This window comes from Poecile atricapillus, chromosome 3 (assembly GCF_030490865.1).
Source record: "Poecile atricapillus isolate bPoeAtr1 chromosome 3, bPoeAtr1.hap1, whole genome shotgun sequence".
In the NCBI taxonomy this organism is placed as follows: domain Eukaryota; kingdom Metazoa; phylum Chordata; class Aves; order Passeriformes; family Paridae; genus Poecile; species Poecile atricapillus.
The window spans coordinates 94,117,695-94,135,465 of NC_081251.1; the positions used below are offsets into that span (position 1 = coordinate 94,117,695).

At 39.7% G+C, this 17,771-nt stretch overlaps 1 protein-coding gene across 1 annotated transcript in view; it reads right to left on the reverse strand.

Moving 5' to 3' along the window:
* The window catches only part of KCNH1 (potassium voltage-gated channel subfamily H member 1), a 173,480-nt gene that overhangs the window by 134,652 nt on the left and 21,057 nt on the right, over positions 1-17,771 (reverse strand). Inside the window, exons 4-6 of the mRNA XM_058835556.1 lie at positions 17,637-17,765; positions 9,935-10,053; positions 1,755-2,147 (exon numbers count right to left, since the gene is read on the reverse strand). Of these exons, the coding sequence (XP_058691539.1) occupies positions 1,755-2,147; positions 9,935-10,053; positions 17,637-17,765 (641 nt within the window). The remainder of the gene's footprint in view (positions 1-1,754; positions 2,148-9,934; positions 10,054-17,636; positions 17,766-17,771) is intronic.

Here is a 17,771-nt window from a genome sequence, read left to right on the forward strand (position 1 = left end):
TCACCAGGTTGCTTCTATCTGCCGTGGGTGAGAAAAGCTTCCTTCACAGTCTGTTGTTTCTTGGTTTGAGGTTTTTTGGGTTTTTTTTTTTTGTGTCTTGCTTTGTTTACTTTTAAATTTTATTTATTATTTTTACTCTTTCTGTCTAAATGTCAGATACTGACATATAGCCACTCCTTCCATCACTCTATCAGTGTGACAGCAAAGTAAGATGTGAAAGCCCTGCAGAATAATCTTATTCATATAAGAATAAGACAAACAAATACTTTCATATGACAAACAAATTCTTAAGGACAGGTCTCACAAGGCTTTTATGATTGATCTAATTTGTGTTATTTCAGTCTGTAGTCTGACATAAAATGAAAACTTCTCTAGGGAATTAAATATCAAATAGCATCACATTTTTTCCACTGCATTTAATAGTTTGCGTACCTGTCCTCAAGTTATTGAGAAAACAGCTGTAAATTTTATAAAAAATAGTGTCTCATTTTTAAAAAAGTAATAGGGTTTGGGTTTGCCTATATTTCACTTAGCATACCTTTCTTCTGCTAGCTAGGCTGTCCTTTGTAACATGGGCATATTTTAAAGGAAGTCATAAAATTTAAATTTTATAGGCTAAAATTTAAATAGGAAGCCCTGATGAGGTAATTATGTAAATTCCTCTCCTTCTCTGGAGGTATTCAAACCCACCTGGATATGATCCTGTGCAACTTGCTCTGGGTGAATCTGCTTTAGCAGCTGGGTTGGGCTAGATGATCTCCAGAGATCCCTTTCTAGCCCAGCCATTCTGTGATCTGTATCTTACAGCTTTAGCATGTGTCACAAACTCAGACACAGAACTGATGATTTTTATAATATGTAACCAGAAAGCAGACTGCCAGAATCTTCTTTAAGATTTTATTAAAAATTCATTCACTCTCTGAACTGTTTAGGCATAGAACTTTAATGTATTTACCTTAGGAATATTTTCTTGGCAGACTGATCCAAAAAAATCAAGCAGCTAAAAAATCCTAGTTTTCTGGATTTAAGTGTCTAAATGTTAGTTCTTTTGCTGGACTGTGATCTAGTACCAGAGAAATGAAGAACTAAGGAAGAATCTACATCTCCAGATGTCTCCCTACCCTTTCATTTAATTATGAAATTACCAAACAAGCACCTTCAATTGCTTCACCTTCTTCTAAAAATACTGTTGCAAAACAATGCTGCACAGATCACCAGGTATCCACACAGTGTTTTCTGGTGCTCTAAGACGATTCAGTGAGTCACTGCTCTTTGCCACCTGCTATGGTGTACTAAAGCAGCTAAGAAATGTGTATTTTACTTCCCAATTGTTCCCGTGAAGAACTGGCATTAGCAGAACTACTCTGAGCGTTCAGCAGTAAAAGCAAGCGCAGCCTGCCCAGAGGAACTGTCCTGACACACAGTTCAAACTATTCCTGATAAGTCAGATGGATCAGTTTTCCTCAGTGCTGTACAAAGGTGCTGCTGTCTGCCTCTACCTCTCCTCCTGAACCCTGAGAAAGCAGAAAGAAGGAAAATAAACATGGATTTTTAACACCAAAAACTACAGCAGCAATTAAAGAATGAGCCTTCTGGCTAGGACTCATAAGCAAACTTCTGTGCATGCTGTGCGTGGCTACCAGAGACATATATACAGTAATACTATAAATTTAAAAACATACATTTCTTTCTTCTCTCCCTCACCTCCCCCAACCATTGGGTAATAATTAGTGGGTGAGAGTGGTTATACTGACCTCATCAACATTCTCAAATGCATTGATGACATCATATGGCAGGCAGGAGAGCAGGTCAATCACAAACCAGGTCTTCAGGTAATTCATGCGAATCAGCTTGGGGTCAGAGATCACCTCTCCTGCCGGCCCCACAAAGGTGGTATGGAAATTAAGCACAATGTCGACCAGAAAAATGACATCTACAATGCTGTCAACGACTAGCCATGCCACGTTGTTCTGTTTGGTTTTAAAGGAGACATTGTAAGGGACCAAGATAGCAGTGTAGAATGTTAAAATCAAGATGATCCAGTCCCAGGTAGTCTTGAATACACAATAATGCAAAATTATATGCGGTGGAGTCTTTGGTGCCTCTTGTTTGTACTGTGGGAGGATTTCAGAACCCAGCTGCAATACCTGTAGTCAGAGAGATTTAAGAGGAAAAAGAAAACATGCTTAATTTTTTCATGGTATTTTTCACGCTGTAGATTCTCAAGCTGAGTACAACAGTTCATAAAAATCCCTATCCATTAACTCCTTTTATCACCACCAAATGGTAAGCAAGCCAAGAAAAGTATTCTGTTACACAAATCAGCATCAGACTGAGAACAGTTGTTTCTTTGAATGCCATTAATTACTTTTTGACACTTAATCTAATGTGTGGAGTGTCCAAGACAAACAGAGAAGAGAGAACCCCTTCAGCCAGCTAGACAGACAAGATAGAAAAATGATGGGCAAGAATAGGCAGGAAGGCTGGTGCAAATGGAAATTGATGGCAAAATCAGGAACAATACACAACTGAGTTCCAGTCCAGCAGCAAGACCACTGGACCACATTTTCTTTCAACACTGGCTATTTAACTCTTTACTACACTGTGTCTGAAATAGTCTCATACTACAATCTATCATGAATGCACAGGCCTTTCTTCCTCTTCTGTGGGCTGTGCAGGTCCAAAGATATCTATCATTAGCCTCAACAAACTCATTTTGGACTTAACCTTTTCAATCAGAGAAGTTCGGTATCTTAACAATCTGATGGTGTGGAATCAAAGCAGAAAGATAGAATCATTAAGGTTGGAAAAGACCCCTAAGATTGTTGAGTTCAACAATCAACTTTGTAGCACTGTGCTCTCCAGCAAACCATGTCCCCAAGTGCCACATGCACACAACTTATGAACACTCCTAGGCATGGTAATGCCACCATTCCCTGGGAAATCTGTTCCAGTGCTTGATAACCCTTTCAGTGACGAAAATTTTCCTAATATCTAATCTAAATCTCCCCTGGTGCAACTTGAGGCCATTTCCTCTGGTCCTGTCATTTGTTGCCTGGAAGTTAAGACGGATCTCCCCCTCGCTACAACCTCCCTTCAGGCAGTTGTAGAGAGCAAATGGTCCCCCCTGAGCCTCTTTTTCTTCAGGCTAAACAATCCCAGCTCCCTCAACTGCTCCTCATCAAACTTGTTCTCTAAACCCTTCGCTGCCTTTGTTGCCCTTCTTCGGACACAGTTCCAATGCCTCAATGTCCCTCTTGCTGTAGGGGCCCCCAAACTGAGCACAGGATGTGAGGGGACCTGCCAAGGCACACTGTTGAGTTATACTGCAGTTAGGCCTGAATTCAGAAAAGCACTGCTGCAGAAGATGATCTGCCAGCATGTGTTTTAAACCCTGGGCCTCAAGCATGCTGACACTGAGCACCGTTTTGCATAACTGCAGTCTCAATCAGTGTTGCCCATTTTATGTCTGTTCTCTCTCCAGCTCTGCCCACTGCTGCAAAAACAGTCTTATCATGTATGTAATCCTTGGGAAGTAAAGTTTCTTTCATGTACCTATGAATAAGAATGTGTTTATATGTATGGATATACATGAGGATGAAATCAACATCAAGAACCTGTGTCCAAATAAAGAGAAATTAAATTTTAAAGCTAATTTTACCCTGGATGAGTTATGAATGAAAACTGAAAGGAACATGAAGGCTTGCTTGAGTGAAATGTGTTTGGCAAAGCCAAACTCACAGAACCTGTGAGAAACATTTAGGATCATGGCTCATTTTCCACATTTATTTACACATAGCTCAGAGCAATAGGAAGCAGGGAAGGAAATTAAATGGCCGTTTTGCTCTGGGAAAAGATAAGACAACAGAGCTAGAATAGAAGGATGTCTTCCTTTCATGCTCTTTATCTCAGCTTTTTTAATGTCAGTTATTTATACATGGATTTTATCTGCAGGCTTTTCTGAGTGCCTTTTTTTTCTTCTTTTTTTCTTTTTTTTTTTTTTTTTTGTGAACTGGTGAAATTTTTTCCAACAGTTTCAGCCAAAGGGGACAAAAGAAAAAAAATCAGCTACAAAAGTTCTACTTGGACAAAATAATCTCAGATTAAATTCCCTGCTGTTTTGAACCTCACATAATCACTTACTCGTGTACGCAACAGGGGTCAGACACTGTCAGATCACAGTTCCTCACACATGTGTAAATGAGAATAGGAATTGCAAGCCTGCTGACTTTGAGCCCAGTATGTTCTCCTGAAGAGAATTAACATGACCTGCTCTGACAGACGTGCATGTTACCACAGAGGCATTAAGAATTTGAAAAAAATTTGATTTAAAAAAATAAGAGAACTCGGTATTTCTGTTTCACTGAGTTTCTAGAATGACAGCAAGGAGGAGAAAGGAACATTTCACCTGCAGACCCAATTAGGACTCAGATGCACTCACTGCAGCATTACGCAGTTTATTGATCCTCACCCTGATTCATGTATGTTCTCCATACTACCAAAAAAAAGGGGAATTAAGCTGTGCTGTGTTGAGAGGAGCTGGAAGCAGCACAAGGCACGTGCAGTCTCTCTTCTCTCCCTGCAGGAGGCACTGGCCAGGCTTTGCAGTCCCCAAAAGTCACCGGTGTGACTGGAAGAGGCAGAGGCTGTGTACTGAGTCTGTGTGCATGCTCAGAGCATCATTCCCCTCACGGCTTATTTGCACTCCCAGTGACAGATGCTGGGATGTCATTTCCCAACAAAAGCTAGCCCAAATCAATATTTCAAATATCTCCTACCCTCCCTTTTGCACATTGCAGCTGTACCTGAACCACCTAGAAAGCAATGAGTTACTACTGGCTTTTATGAGGCTCTGCAGGAGCAGCAGCTCTAACATAGGATCCCAAGCCTGAAATATGCTTCACTGGGCAAGGAGAGTCCTCTGCAATACTCATTCACTGAACTAATTGATCAGCAAAATCAAGCACCTCCATCAAATTGCAACATTTTTCATTTAGCAGGATTTCAGTTCTAATGCTGAGATTTTACGGGTGTGGGGAGACAGCATCACCCTTCAAATGCTGCAGGAAAGAATAATTGCTTCTTCTGCAATCACAGGCCTACTACAGCTTAATTTATTAGCCCTTGGTATTACATGAATAAGTCAAATATTTTTGTAACTATTCCAATCAGCACAGGAACCTCAACCATGAAAAACTGAAAAAAAATTTGTTTTTCTCTTGTCAGATGGTTCTTATCTATGCATACATAAGTTCTAGACTGAGAATTGTCTAATGCACTCCATTTTGGTCACTGCTGCTCTCTTTGTACTCCAAGAATTTGTGGACATTTTGCATCAACAAAACAAAATTTACTGGAAAATATACTAATGTGTACCTGCATACCCAAAGACAGGAAAAGGCAAGAACAATCCCGGTTTGATAAAAAAGAAGGGACTAAATTATGGTGCCCATTATTTTGCTGTAAATAGAAAAAAACCCATCAAAATAAAGCCAGTGGAACTGCAAGGACGTAAAACTGAACAGAAAGCAGAAAAAAACCAGACTTCTAGTTCCAACTCGTTAAGACAATAAACTGCTTCTTCAGTGTTTTAAAATGTCATCACCAAATACAAAGCACTCACTCCTTACTTGTTTGAGATTCAAGGGCTACAGCAGAGGAAAATAAAAGGCTTGATAATTGATTGATCTCCTTCCTCTTCTATTTAGAAAGTAAACATACTCTATCTGAATAGCTAGGGACCTTATTAGTAAGTCTTTTGAACTTCTGTTACCCCCCTGGAGTCTCTGGTGCAGCCCTACCAATGGTTATTTAAGGAGACCAGGGGCCATGGCTTTAGTTTGTCTCCTGCAGAAGGATGCACACCAGCACTGTGGGCATGAATCCTGAATGAGGGGGCAGGAGACAGGCATCAAGGAATGACACAGGGATTCCAATCACTCACCAGGTGAGGAAAGCCACCTGCAGCAAGTCTGAGGTGCCTCCAGTCCTCTTTTTGGGTAGGGTGGGGGTTACAAGTTCTAGCCTGGGCTCACTCTCACTACATGACTAACACACACCTTTGCAAAAGCACCCCATCTTGCTGGCACTGCTAGTGATGATTTCACAGCCTGAGGTGAAAGAAGGGCACTGCCCCAGATCACAGCTATCTCTCCCAGCAAAGATAACTTGCTTTGCACGCTGGCAAAAATCTCACAGTGCCTGGCACTGCCAGCCAAGAGCTCTCAAAAAAGGCACCAAAACCTTCATTTCACTGAAGGAAGAGAAATTCGCCTACAACAAAGCTTAATAATCTCAGAGAGCAAGCATTTGCCTTTATCATAGAGCACAACAAAAGAGCTCAGTACTGCACAGAAACCATGGAAGGAGGTCCACAGAGCTTAGTGCTAAAGATCAAGGTTTTGTCAGGTCACTGCACTGGAAGTTACAAGAACTCTTTTTCTCCACTTTTCATGACAAGGGCCACCCTCAGTCTGTTTCTTCACCATCCTTCCACACACACAAACACACAGCATCCCTGGGTCCTCTGGAGATTAAGAGCTATAAACCCCATTCTCTGCATCATCCAGCAAACCCAGATCAATGCAAAGCAACCACTGCCCTATTCCAAGGTGCTCCTGCTGCACTCCAGCCTCTAGGGAGAGTTGGGCCAACCTGAGACAGGTTTGCCAAAGTAGTCAGGTGTGGCTACACTGCTTGTGAAGCTATTTCTCCTGGAGAGGAAAAAAAAAACCAAACCCAAGAGATTGATATAAAAGCTATCATGAAGAAAATGTACACAGCTATGCAAACCAATATGCTGAGCTTCCATTCATGTGCACTGGACAATTTGATTACTACAATTTTCTGAATAAATGAAATAGCTCTGGTTTTGGAAGATTTTTCACTATTATAGAGTTTCATCATAGTAAAAGAAATATTTATTTCAGAAACTTATTAATGAAAGTATTATTTCAGTGACTTATTATTCATCAGATAATACAGCTGTATTATCTGCATTTATTATTTGTGGTAATGATGCATGATGCTTTAATAGCTCTCTAACGCTGGAGAACTTTATTCCAAGAGCAGAAATGCCAAATTTCATCATGGGTGTTCTTTTTTAAACATTTTTTTTAAAAATCCTATTTTTTTTACAAAATGGCGAATATAAGTCAAGTCAGGAGTCATAAATTGCATCAAAAGTGGTTACAATGATTTATTTATTTTTAAGAATGTATGACTGGAGGGCAAAAAAAAAGCTAACACACAGACACGCAGTCATTTCCAGCTTAATCTCTCCTTTTCATGTTTTCAATTGCACCTATTTGCTTCCTCTCACTCTCCCTCGCTTTTGTTTTCCCAAGCACCCACACAAATTGCTCCCAAGCTAAGGGCTAGGTGCTAAATCTCAATATTTTGATTGGCAGTTTTAATGCCAGTTATAAGTTCCTGGTAAACAATGTTAGAAGAAAAATGGCAGAAGTTCCATTCTTAAGCAGTGCTGCTAAACACCATTATAATTTCTCTGCTTTTATTTCTCCTATCATATTTATTTATTTTTATAATTTTGACACAGTCTTGTTTGCCCAGAACTGCCTGGCAAAGGTGCAGAACACATCAGCTAAGACCATAGGTGCAGATGACAGTGTATTCATTCAGCAGTGACCAGGAAGAACCATCCCAACAATCAGCTACTTGGCAATTAAGCAACAGAAATGCATCGGTTACTTTACAAACTCCTGTTGCAAAATGTAGTGTCACAGTTACCTAACACCCTTGTGTTAATTGCATAATTAAATTGAGTAGTTTTCATATGAATGCTATTAGAGAAGTCAGGCTAAAAAAAAAAATCTATGCCTACTGGCAAAAGTCAGAGACTGAAGCTTCACAGACACTGCTTGTATTATCCATGGCCTGTTAGTCTGTCACTAACACCTTTCTTAAACTGTTTCATAAACAATAGAAAATTGTAAGCTGTTGTGGCAGGCTCCAACACCTTGCTCTACTCAGGTTCTAGGATACAACAGCCTCCCGAGAAATTCAAATATATAAGTGATAAATAACTAAGAGCAATACAAATAACAGTGCAATAAACGTGGAGCCTTCTCACACAAACAAGATTGATGTGAAATGTCATAGTGAGTAGCAAAAGAAAAAAGGATGAATTTTAAAATTTCAGATAGGCTACTGCAGGGATGCAGAAAAAAAAAAAAAAATATTTGAAAGTACAACAGGGAACTGTTAGAGATTCCATACACAACATTATCAAGAAACCTTTGCAGAATAAGAAGCCTGGAACCCCATATATCTTCAATTAAAGAAAAGTGGTCTTGTCTGTATGATTATCTGCACTCTTCTCTGGTGTAGTTCTATTGACTTAAATGGAATTACAGCAGAAAAAAAAAGCTACCTAACATTACAGCTGGGGCTAATGTTCTTTGTAAAATTATGACTGCAATATTCAGTCAGCAATTAAAGAAACTCATTTCAGACATGTAAACTATACACTTGCCCTTTATTATTTGTAATTAATCAATTGGCTGTGCCAATAAGAATACTTGCAAAGACTTGTTGAGTGCATGGACTTGCAAAAAGTTTTGGTAACATGTAGTCACTGATGTCCAGACTGTTGCCAAACAGAATAAACTCAGACCCTTTTCCTTACATTTTGCTGCTTACATTTTTAGCATTAAGGAAAATTCAAGGGTAGAGATCTAAAGAGAAGAAAGGATTATTTTATATGAAGCCCTGAGTAGGATTAGGAGGAAAAGTATTCCAAATTCCAGGACACTAAAGCAACCTCAGGGTGGACGTGCTAATCACATGGTGTTCCTGCAGTATGGTGTCCATGTGAATGTCTGTCCCTCCCCTCTGATAGTATAATTCATTATATTTCTCTGCTTCCAACAGAAATTGGTTTCCCCTTCTTGAGTTCTTCTGTATTAAACACTGGCACGGTAGGATCCTGTCTGCAGGAATTTTGCCATTATACATGATAACAAGACAAGAGATTTTTAGTTTGCATAGAAACTAAGACGTATTCAACAGAACTAACAAAGTACAGTATAAGTGAGTATATGGAGACCTCATGGAATCCATCAATGCCTTACACCTCCAGCTTCACAGGAAGATCAAGAATTATTGTCAAGTCACAGCTGTTGCCATGGCATTCACAGGAGGAAGTGACACGGACTGCCATGGTATATTGGCTGTGCTGTCATTAACACCACATCAAACCTCTCCCCAAGGTGTTTTTACACCAGGGAGACCCTGCTACTGGCCCAGGAGACAGCTTCAGGAAACCTGGGACAGTCTCTCCCCCTCGTGGCGAAAGCCCTCAAACCCAAAGTGCTTTGAGGGGCCTTCTCTGCCTGGAGCTTATCTCAAAACTTTGAGAGGCTACTTAAATCACAAGGTTTCATTTTCCTCATCTGTCTGCAGTGTTGCTTGTGGTATCATACAATTACTCTGTCCATAAAAGCGGTAACTTAAACATAGGTTTTAACCAGTTGGCAATGCAGGGTTGGGATCCCACTGAAAAGTAAGCAGACATAAATTAATTCAGAGAATAACCATGTCATGGATTCTCCAGGATTTTCTTGTGTACTGGACCGGGCTTTTGTCACCTCAGTTTTGCATAAGTAGACAGTCCAAGATCCTACTTTTATTAAGATGCTCAGAAGAATGGAAACTAAGCAAGAAAGTATTATTTTAAGTATTAAGTAACACCTCTCTAAGACTTTGCTAAGATAGGGAGCACAACACTGCAATTAGGTTACATGAAGTCTTTGGGGCACCTCTTTTCATTCTGCTGTCATAAGACACATTTCACAGCACATGTACCAGATTCCCAGGGCAGGGAGGACTGACAGTTCTTGGCTCATGCAGGGACGACATACCCGCAAAGGCTAAAAACATTTCTTTATAGCCTCCTGGGGAAAGAAAAAATTACCTCAGCAAGTCTTGAGTGCTTGTGAACATTCTCTCCTTTCTGCACGCTGGGAGCAAGCTGCTGCAGCACTCCTCGGCTGCTCGTGAGGGCACGGGTCAAGCGGGCAAACTTCCCCCAACCTTGAGAAAACATGCAAGATTAGACACATTACCAAAAAAAGCTGCAAGTGTACCTCATAAAACCTCTTACAGCTAAAGGGAGAAAAAGACGCTAAAACAGAGCAATCTGCTTTAATACTGACCAGAAGGGAGTATAATTTAACCAAGTACCAGACAAAAGTAAGTCAGAAAATAGGTGTCAGCATGGCACAGTAATAAAACCCACGACTGCTGTGACTTTGTATTCAATGAGTCTACAGAAGTACTGCTACATGAACTGCATATTTTGCAAGGATAAATGTCCACTATACAATAATCTCATATTAAATCTAATGAACAGATTTGGATCTCACAGCACTGCAGAAGACACTCCAGACTAATCAAGATGTAAGGCTACAGTCATGCACAATCAAAATTAGAGTTGTCTGTAACCAAAGTGAATTTGGCCTCAGATGCAACAAGCATAGATCTGGAATAAGCAGAGAAATATACATAAGATAATAAAAAGCAGAGCAGAAAAGAAAAACAAAACCATTAATTTTACTCTCTCTAAACAAAAGGGAGAACATACTAATAGATTTTCTCAAACTCGAATGAAACATTTAGCAGCTTCTGGCAGAGAAGTCATACACTGAATTTTAATTCCGAATATTTTTTACAGTGATTTCAAATATCCCTCAAAATAGAAGACCTTCAATGGCAGTCACAAGAGCTAGCTACAACTATAATCTTTATGAGCAGTACTTTGCCATAACAGAAAGGCAGAGTATACGTCTGGATATTTTTGGTATACTGAAAGAAAAGTATCAGTTTGTTTAGTCCCAATCTTGAAAAATGCTAGCACCACCTGGGAGCTCTTGAGCTCCTACTCCTCATCTCCTACCGCAACTAAGGATGCTCAGCACTTTGAAGATTCATTTTATAATGAGAACCTGGTTCTGGAGAACGTTGCCTACACAGCTTTCTTGCAGACCCCTTTTAGGTACTGGAAGGTGCTATAAGGTGTCCTTGGAGTCTGCTCCTCTCCAGCCTGAGCACCCACAACTCTCTCAGCCTGTCTGCACAGCAGAGGTGCTCCAGCCCCCTGAGCATCTTTGCAGCCCTCCTCTGAACTTGCTCAACGGGTCCTTGTTACGCTGGGTACTCGGAGCTGAGTGCAGGACTCCAGGTGTGGTCACATAAGATCGGAGTAGAGGGGGACAATCATCCTCCTTGACCTGCTGGCCACGCTGCTTTTGATACATCCCAGGATACAGATAGCTTTATGAGCTCCAAGTGCATCTCGCCCAGTCACGTCCAGCCTCTCGCCCGAGCCGGGAGCAGGACTCGGCAGGGGGATGTGCTCCAAGGGGGATCGCCCCTCTCCGGCCCCGGCAGGAGCGGCTGCGGGACGGGCGCTCCGGCGCTGGCCGCGGTGCTGAAGCGGAACGAACGGGGCTTGATCGCAAACGTCAGCGCCGGCGGGAAACAGAGCAGATCACGGAGTTCCAGCTTCACCCGGGAACTCGAAACCTGCCTCCCTTACCACACGCAAAATGTTTCTAATGACAGATAACACAGACAGCTCCTTTTATTAACTCAAACGGGATTGATGGGGAGGGTATTCTCCTGGAAGATTCGAAATTTGGTTCAAAACCTGAGGACAAACTTTCACTGTGCATTTTCTTCCAAACAGTGTTCTTAGATTTGGGCTATTCGGACATACACAGAGAGAGGATGAAAAGAAAGTGTCTCACTTGAGCTTTCTTGCACAAAAGCACTTCCAGACAACTCTGTGGCATGAGTTGTGGCTATGAATGCTGAGCACCTTCGGGTGCCCTCTCTTCTTCCCAGGAGTCGTCTCCTTTCGAAAGACTTAGACAGCTTAACCCATTCCTCTCTCCTCAGCATCCCCTGTAAGCATTTCCTCTGCCCCATGTGTTGAACATCTCACTTGCAGATGCCTAAATGCCACACAAAAGCACTGCTTCCACAAACATTAGATCTCGCCTTCTACTCCAAAACTCTGATCTGAAAGCAATATAACTGTTCTAGGCAAGAGATTGTGTCACGAGGCAGGGCTTTTCAGGGTGGCTTTTTAAAGCGGTGTGGACACAAATTTGGAGTACGTACCCCAATCCTCTCTACACATAGGGTACCACACTTGGGAGCCCAGCTTGGAGATACACCCACCACTGTGCCATGGTATACCTAAAACCAGGCACTGAATCAATGTGCAACATATAAGAATTTCATCTTTAGAACAGTATTGTTTTAAACTACATATATATATATATACTCCTTGTATTGCCTTTCAGGGTTTTGGTTTTTGTGAAAGAAAAATATTAAAATGTGGCAACTCCAACATACAGTTAGATCTGCAGATCGTGGCATAGGAAAAAGAAAAATTAAATAGAATGCCAGTACTAAACCTTTTGAATTATAACTTCTCTTCTAAATTACTTTTAAGTAATGCCTGAAAAGACAAAAATACCTGTTGAATTTATTGCAACTTTTCCTCCAGAACCCTAAGGACAGACACAGCCAACAGCAGGTCAGTTATCTATCCAATAAAGACAGGTCAAGTAATGGACTTAAGCCATAGGACTGAACATAAACACTAAATTTTAAAGATCATGGAGCTTTCCAAGACAAGGAACTAAGCTTCAAAATAGTGTAAGAACATATTGGTGTCAGTCCTGCTAAAACAGGGGGACCAGATGATATGGATTAGGAGTTCTCTTTCAACACAAACAGTTTGTATAGCCCTATGTCCATTGTTTTCCTCTAGAAAGTGAGAAAATATGAATTAAATTTAAAATCTAGTGATCCTAGGTGTTTCTAATACAGGCATATATATACTGCAAACAAGATAAGCCTGCACAGAAGACAGCTTGAAATTCAGGAACCAAGCATAAAGCTGGATACCACCCCGTGGCAGTGCTTGCCTGTGCCCCCGTCTTTGATTCTAACCCATTTTTATCATTCTTCAGTCTCTTTTTTCAGTTCTGCAGAAAATATGCAGACAAAGCAATGTGACAACATTAAAACATTTCCAGCTTCAAAAGAATGGAAAGCCTTCAAGATTAACAGCGCTGATTTCAGTACTCTTGCATTCCATGATGTTCTTTCAGTTTTCCACCATTTCTTCATAAAAAAGTGAATAGAAATTGTTTCTGATAACACCCTAGACAAGATGATTACAAAAGATGTCCCCTGAGATTAGTTTCACATGGAAATATGGCATTGAACTATACTTTTGTGCTGTGGCATTTAACTCACCAAAACTTTTCTTCTTTAAAGCATGAAGTTTCATTTAACAACAGCCTTAAGTCGAAGAAGCCAATTTTCTGTATTTTTAAGTAAGTTTGTACTCAAACACAACAGCATTTATTATTTATTTGTAGGTAGCTATTTGTTTCCTACCACTCTTCTCAATTCATTCCTGATAACTCCAGTATTCAAACATTGGGAACTGTGGCAGTTACAGAGCCCTTGCTACCATGTTGCTGATCCATGACTTACAGAATTCCTTGAGTCAGAACAAGAAGCCATTGTCCGCTAGAGAACAAGCTTGTTTGTCCACAGGTCTGTTGTTCACACAACTGTGTAAATGTGAATAAATCAAGATTCCAGCAGTTCTTGCCTCCACTCAAGCCACCTTTGAATTCCCACACATGAAAGATCCTTGCTTACATCAATCCAGCTTCTCTGCAGTGCTCTTTCTCTTTGAAACCTCATGACTAAAACAGTATTATTTTTCCATCTGGACTGGGAAAGCATACCAAAGTTTTTTAATATACTCACTACTTCCCTTTCATTTGTTTCCTCTTTTTAAGAAAACATTTAATCCAGATGAAAGCAGAGTATATCTTAATCAAAATATTTCAAACACTGGCTGTGTTCATATAAATACATCTTTAAAAACAGAACCAAAAGTCCCAAAAAAACCACCCCAGAAACAAAAAGGAAAAAAAATCAAACGTGATTCTTTCCCTGAATTAAGATGAAGGAGACAATTTTTTTTTTGTCTGTTCTCCTGCTTGTTATGCAAAGGACAGCTTAGCTGCAAAATGAAATAAAGCACCTTCTGCAGAGGAGATGGCAACTGATGATTGCTACAAAATGCAGAAGGCTATATCATCTTGGAGGATAACAACCATTCACTGCTTGATTCAGAGATGTTCAATCTGACCACCTCTTTGTATAAAAACAAAGTATCAAAAGCAAAAATTAGGATCCAGAGCTTAGTTTTCAAACTCTTATGAGACAGCATAGATGCTTCTGGATAGGTTCACCTTGTATTCATACATTCAAAATCTGTTCAGGCAAACTTCTCACGAGCTACTCAGAGAACATGCACAATTTCTATTTGTCTGCACAAATAATTGTTTTGCATAAAGTGATGCATTCCACTTTATACACTATTCTCAAGCATCTCATACTTGGTGTGTTAGACCTCAAACCAGGAGAGACATATACAGACAAAATGCATTAATTCCAAATATAGTATATACTTTAAAATTCTGCTAAGAAGGTGACCTACCACTTGACAAGCCAAATTTAGCTATGCTATAGCTTGATTTTGCCTTCTTCTATTCAAGTAAACCTCGTTTCCCTGATTTTTTTCAAGGGGCAAGCAAATGGGAAAAAGTGGAAAGAGGTTGTTTAAAAATATTATCAACATCACTGACACACTATTTTTAAGTGGTTTTATTTAGAACACACTATTTTTAAAGCTGCTGCATTTAAAAGCAAGCTTACTTACCTTCCACGGAAGTCATAAAATAAACATCATCTAAATTATCTGAATCAATTAACAAAGGCTACAATGAGAAGTCTACTTCTTATGTGACTTTCTTGTTTCATCTATCCCAATGACTGATATTATTAATCAATAAATAAAAAAAAATTACGCATGAAAAATGGTACTGGGACCTTCTATCCCTCTGAGTCACCTTCAGATGGAAGATGCCTATTCATCTTTGTGTAGTTAAACACCTGCCATTATGGCTCTAAACTTTTCACTCAAGGAGCTGCATCATTTGCAGCTGAACAATCAGGCTTGAAATTGCTGGCAGGTGATAGAAAACCAAGATATACCCCAGCTAAGCAGGCTTAGCCTGACAGATTAGTTGCTCTTTATGTAGTACAAGAAAGTGATCGATTTAATGGTTTTCTCCACATAGACATACAGCCATTGATTTTGAAAACTTACAATACTTTAAATGATAACATTCCACAACTGTGCAAATAACATATTTTATTAACATATCTGCATCTACAGGCAACCTATTACATATTAATTACTCATAAGAATAGAAAACTGATGTCACATACAAACACAGTAAAAGAAAAGTGCTTGCTAAGTACTGAAGGTGAAAGAAGGAAAAAAGAATGGATTTAGCGATCAGTTTTCAGTTCACAGTTTTAATTTTTCAGATTGAGAGTTCATTTGGGTTAAGAATATGAGAAACATTCCTAAGAAAATTGCCCTCTTTCAAAAGCATGCTACAAAGTTCCTGTGTGACATTGTGCACAGCACAAAGAATATGCTCTTTTCAAAGCTCATGTGTGTTAATGATTCTTAGAACAAGATAGTACAATTTTACCTTTTTTAGATCTTCCAAAAACATTTTTTCCACTCTGTGAATCCCAGAGCCTACTACAGATGATTATCTAATACTCCATAACACCTTCCTTTTCTCCCCTCTCTCACAGTACACAACTGCACATTGAGATCTAACATTAAAGACATGGACACATGTAAAATCCGTTTGACAAATCAGCTCCTCCAAGAAATTGCTCATCTAGCCATCAAGTGATTAATACAGTATCACACAACAAAATTCCAAAGCTAGCCTACAGCAATTATGGAAGAAAAAGGGATAAATTACGGATCAAAACAGAAAGTGCAGTTCCATGTATATCATGCTTGATTTACGTATAAAGTGATAGAAAATTCTTTATCAGCATGAAACTTCTGCAACTTTATTAATTTTAGGAGATTCAGAAATAATATTTGAAAGACTCATTTAGTGCACGAGCCCTTCTGTACATAAAGACATGGCACTCAGGGAAGGAGTGCAGAGCTGTGAATCAGTGGCCTCTAAACAATACATTCAGTTCTCCTGTTTGCAATTTCTGTGAATCACTTTGCCAGTTTCCATGGGCCAGAGGGAGAAATTCTGCTTGTCATCAACTCCTCTGCAAGTCCATGCACTTATGTGTAGGTTTAGTGCCTATACTGCTGTACCTATGCAACCACTGAGAATTACCATGCTCACTGCCCAAAGAAGACTTAAAAAAAAAAAAAAATAAATTTAGCATTCTCTTTCTTCAACATACTTGTACTGAAAACAAAAAAGTTAGAAGTGTTATATTGAAAGTGAAGGACCAGCTGCCTGTCTCTACCACATTAGGGAGCTCCTGTGAAAGCAAAAAGACACAGCTACCACTCCTGACTGAAAGTCTTGCTTATCAACTGACTAAATGAAGCAAGGACCTCCACTACCAGCAAATAAATGAGGGCTAGATTTACTGCATCATGCTGATTTATCTGTGCTGTCACTCCTTATCAGGATACAGTGAGGACCACTAGGCAGGCAAAAAATACTGTAGACTCAAACTTTCTGACAAGGTAAGGTTCTTAGTTTTGCTAAGGCAATAAGGAACCAAACAAATAGCATGAGCAAGACAAAAAAATTACCCACATAGCCTGGAAGAGGGTATGTTTGTCAAGGTTGTACTTCCTTTTTCATGGTAACAGGTGTTTCCACTTTGAGAAACTATGTTTTTAAAGAATAACATTTTGAGAACAAATGTAAATCAGTTCATCTTCACAGCAAGTTTCCTGTTTAATTTAATACTACAAATATTATTAAATACTACAAAAATGCAAACAACAGGAGAACTTACATCCTTTTTTACCCCAGAGGATGCGAGTCTGTAATCCTCCATAGGGTACAAAAGGTCTATTTCTGATGGGATCTGAACCTGAGTGAAAGTTTATGCTGCTGTCACAGGCTGTAGCTCAGCAAAGGGTTAAGAGCAGAATACTGCAGTGCTACTTCACTCACCAGGACAGCTTAAACCCGATTCCACTTAAGATAACTGCAATCTCTTCACGTAGGCTAAAGGAAACTAGTCCAGAACTTTAACATCATAAATCCCCTAATAATGACGAGTAACATCAAGTCAGGCAGACTTTAATTATTCCAACCTTTTCTAGACTCAGCCAGGGCTAATTCCTCAGTTTTTGCATACAGTTTCACACACAGTTTGTACCAGGCTGTTGAGCAACACTGTGAATCCTTGAAGGCTATGCTGGAGAGTGGGTTAATAGTGTATTTTAGAGGAAGAACAGTCCCTATTTACCATATAAACTAGGCTTTCTGAAGCACTTGGGGCTTTCATTAGCAATGACCCTTTTCAGGGTAGGCCAGAGCAATTTCACTAAAGAAACCAGCAACCATTTCTTGCACAAATGCCATCCCCAGTGGCACAGCTACAAGCTATTTTAACATTTAATTCTTTGGCTTGGGTATTTAAAGGACTTCAGCTCTTTCAAGACCAGGGCAAACAAACAAAAGCAGCATAAATATATAATTGTGAAAATGACCAACCTTTACATGAATCATCCTCAATGGGCTGCTTGAAAGCTGTTATGTCATTGAAAGTGCAAAGAAATAAAACCACTTTATCCTGCTCATTTCGAATTGGAGCAATTTTCACAAAGAACCAGACAGGTGTTCCTGGAA